This window comes from Phytophthora infestans, genomic scaffold, assembly GCF_000142945.1.
Source record: "Phytophthora infestans T30-4 supercont1.1238 genomic scaffold, whole genome shotgun sequence".
Taxonomy (NCBI): domain Eukaryota; phylum Oomycota; class Peronosporomycetes; order Peronosporales; family Peronosporaceae; genus Phytophthora; species Phytophthora infestans.
In genome coordinates this window covers 1-4,161 of record NW_003307291.1, presented here as the reverse complement: position 1 = coordinate 4,161, position 4,161 = coordinate 1, and the positions used below count along the sequence as shown (strand labels likewise).

Below are 4,161 nucleotides of genomic sequence, written 5' to 3'. Positions count from 1 at the left end.
AACGATAGCGTCTCCATGCGAGATAGGGTCACGTTTTCATCTTTAACAGTCTCAGATAATTCGTACCCCTCTCTTCGATAAGGGCTTGGACCTCTAGTTGAGCCTTCATGATCATCTCCAGACCCGTGCTGATTTGCTCCAACTTCTCCTTCAATGCCGCAAGCTCCTCAAGACGTGCGCTTACCAACTGCCGCGCCAGTGCTGCCTCCTTCATAGCAATTCTGCGCTAGATGTCAGAAAGAAATGGAGCTCATGCGAACTTAGCTCATATATCTAAATTTAGACGATTGAACGGATAGTTGTCATTTTGTGGTCCACAGGTAACTGACGACATGTAATTTATAATAAATTTCGTTTTGCTAAGGTTGCTTTTGGTTTGGCCAGGTTGCTGGAAGTGTTGCTTTAGTGACAAGGTTGCTATATATTTCGTCGTCAGATTGTAAATGGGGAAACTTATGGTTGCGGTAACGCCATTCTGTTTCTTCAGCTAATCGAGGACGAGAACGCCGCAGGTTTTCGCGTCGTGGCGCCCGACACCAAGCTTACATTGCCTCCACGCCCCTACCCGGCGCGCGAGACATTTCTGACCAAGTGGAGCCAGCAGAAGCTCGTGGTGGCCGACGCTGTGACTGACAAGTTGCTGCAGGTGGCGCGTTTGGCCACAGTATCGCTGCATCGCGACGAGCGGTCGATACTATGGGGCGTCACGGCCCCATTCGTACCGGCCGAAAGTCGAACGGTGGGTGCCGCGCCCCTGGACAGCTATGCGGACGTTCCTCAGGCTGTCAAGAAGACGCACGTGCTCACAGCCGCTGCCAGTAGCAAGGATGCGGTGTCTCTGGCAGCGGCTGTGGCTTCCCCGAGTGTAATTGCTGAGGTGAACGCCCCGCAGGGACTTACGCTTCGACCTAAACGGGGTGCTGAGCCGCCCACGAGGCTCTGCTACTGCTTCCACTTCCGCACTGACTTTGAGTACGAGCTGTTCGCACGCACACTGGAGGCCTTTACACGCATGCAACGATATGCATTGCTGCAAAGCTCAGTAGTGATGGAGATGGAGATCTCGCAGGAACACAAGAAGCGGAAGCTGGACGAGGGCATTCGCCTGCAGGCCACGGCTGACAAAACCAAGAAGCGCGAGGAGCAAATGGCGCTGATCAAAGCCAAGAAGCAGGCCAAGAAACGGGACAAAGAGCAGGACAAGACACTCGTACAAGCAGAGACAAAGAAAAAAACCAAAACCAAGGGCAAAGCGAAGGTGAAGGCTGCTACGCCCCCGAGCAAGATGATCTGTGTCCTGTGTCGCATGCAGAGGAAGCCTGATGCGCCAGAATATCCGAAACATCCTTTCGTGCTGAAGGTTCGTGTCATCGAACTAAGTTCGAGAATTCCTGCGGTGATGCTAACGATAACCCTCTGACGTTGCTGCTTGAACAGGACGGCAAGGGAGAAGTTGTTCATATCTGCAAGGTATGCTTGCAGCGGGTGCTGCAGCAGCGCGTGCAGAATCCCCCAGTCGTGAAGAAGGGCGACCCAGATAATTATTGCGGACTGTGTGCCCAGTCGGCGGAAAACTTGCCAGTCAAGTCCATCAAGGCGTGCACACACGAAATCTGCACGCGGGTGTATTGTTTGCCCTGTATCGACAAACTGATTGGCAGAGCGCAGTCTCACAAGGTGTGGCGGACCAACAACTGGTTGTGTCCGAACTGCTCAACAGATAATGATGATGCTTCTCCTGGAGAGGAAGCGAGGGGAGCTGAAGCCGTTTCAGCTACAGCGTCCAAGCAGAAGAAGCGAAGGCGACGCAATGAGATTGATGATAGTACAACCGCAGACGAAGATGAGCCAGAACTTGGGAAGCCAATCGGTTCGCCATCCGACATGCAGCCTATTGACTATGCGGTGACATATTTCAAGTTCTTACTGGAACGTGAGACAACAGTCGAGTTCGCGGAATCGGAAGATGTATGCTTCTGCTGCAAGGATGGTGGCAATGTGATCGAGTGTGATTGGAAGGGCTTGAATGGGGCCTTTGCGCGTTGCCCAAAGGTTTACCATGAAGGTACATACATGTATAAGAGAGCTCTGATCTATTGGTCAGCGTGAAGTAGAGACTGGCTGACTGTGACGAAATGTGATGCGATTGTAGACTGCTTGGGCTACGAAGTTCCAGAGGGAAAGACGTGGGTTTGCCCGCGCCATCGCTGCCAGGACTGCGGTATCATAGCGCATCACTCTTGTCGCTTTTGCGTCACTTCCTATTGCCAGGTAGGCTCTGCTTGTTGTTTCCTGTAGGTGTGAGGCAATGCTGACCTGTGTTGTGCGTATGTGGCGATCTACGTAGGATCACTTACCGAAAGAGGTAAAGAGGCTCGGTCGCGCAACAAAAGACATTCCTACGTCGACCTACGTTATGTGCCCCAGATGCACCCAACAGGCCCAGGACGCCTTGAAGGACAAGAAGATTGGATCAGATATCCATTCCAAGCTCTTGCGACGACGGCGTTGATTTTTCAGTATTACTTAGGAATCCGAGAGCAAGGTTTGCAAGAGCTCTATCTGAAACAGAAGCTCAGCTCTTACACCTTGGACCCCGTGTACAGCGGGTGCAGGAAATGAGCGTCCCCCTGTCATTCAAAAGCTCAATCACTCATAGCGAACGGTGTAATGGTGGTTTCGATTTAAAAATTACACCATCCTCTGCGCAATTGCTTACTAGCCCGGCTATCTAATCTAATACATGTACTGCAGTACCTCTTTTGTCAGCGAAATACCAAATGTGGATTCCTTGCCCCCCAAATGACACCCGTCTCTTTGGGCAGATTTTGACCAATTAAGGGTGACACCCCTCCGGGAGATGTGCAAAAACGGGAGCATGTGTCTCTCGGCCCGAGAGAAACATGCTCCCGTTTTTCACCCGAGACTCGGGTGTATGCATACGACACAAAAGTGCATGGCAATCCCGCGTACGACGTATTATGTGTCGACCATCGTAAAGCTTGACCCTCAATAGTAACGCGCCACGCGTGGAATGAGCCACTACACCAGCAACAGATTCACCCTGAATCAAGTTATGGGTCTTCGGATCTGTGTACTGCCGTTGCATTGCACAGCTTGAAGAAAGGTCACGTTATCGAATGAATATGTAACAATAGGATCCATGAAAATCGCCGTATCAGGAAAGTGCATGACAGGAGTTGCTTCGTGGTAAGTACTTGGCGAGGCAATGCAAGGAACGGATATTACATGGAGGGTACCCTCCATGCAAATTGGCATGTTCGCCAAATCATCTGTCTTGAACTTAATATTGCTCGGTACGTCGTAAACGACCGACATAAGATATTATCAGAAATCATAGCAGCAACTCGTCTTGCCATGCACTTTCATGTCGTATGCTTACATCCAAGGATTGGTAGTAGAATGGTTTTCCTTGAAAGTAATACAGTAGTATAATATATGCGAATATACTCTCATTTTCATGAACAATTCTAATAAAAAAAGTAGTAGTAATATTTCAAAGTACTACTCATAGTAGTAAAAGGTGGTACATGTAATACATTCGATTGGAGATAAAGGACACGTATGTGCATTCAATTCTGAGAAGCAGTGATCACTATCGTTAGCATGTCGCTCAGCCAGGGCAGTCGCACTGTAGACACCGTGGCTGCGTAACCGGCGAGTATCACGGCCGCAGACAACGCAACGGTCGGTCGTCGTCAACTCACACTTAATGAGGTCGTCGACGAGCTTATTGTTCAGTGGGGACTGGAAATTGGAAGTGAGCTCGCAACGAAGCAAAGCACGCTGCTACACTCAAATCCTAGATTGTAGTCCAATAGAAGTCACATATGAAAATTTTGTCCAATCGTGAGCAAATAGACGAATATTAGTATTATATTCGGCTTCTTCTCAAACTAATACAGCTTTTAATAGTATTACAAACTTATTCAAGAGGTATTAGTGCTTGAGCCATTACTCAAGTGATATATAATATCAATCCCCCCTACCGCAATTATCACTGATAATTTATCAGAGAGACCGTTTTTTGCACATCTCCCCGGAGGAGGGGTCAGCCCTTAGTTGGTGAAAATCTTGCCCAAAGAGGACGGGTGTCACTTTCGGGGGGCGATGACATTTCCGCTGAGTAACGAAATTAGA

General features: G+C 49.2%; 1 protein-coding gene across 1 annotated transcript; it reads left to right on the top strand.

Annotated features, from left to right (window-relative positions):
* Positions 1–764: 764 nt before the first annotated feature.
* PITG_22122 (uncharacterized protein) lies at positions 765–2,512 on the top strand (the record flags this gene model as incomplete). The annotated part of the gene is made up of 6 exons (XM_002909925.1): positions 765–799; positions 865–1,210; positions 1,259–1,366; positions 1,438–2,065; positions 2,153–2,271; positions 2,348–2,512. The coding sequence occupies 6 exons, from the start codon at positions 765–767 to the stop codon at positions 2,510–2,512; spliced, it is 1,401 nt and encodes a 466-aa protein (XP_002909971.1).
* Between the last annotated feature and the right edge of the window lie 1,649 nt (positions 2,513–4,161).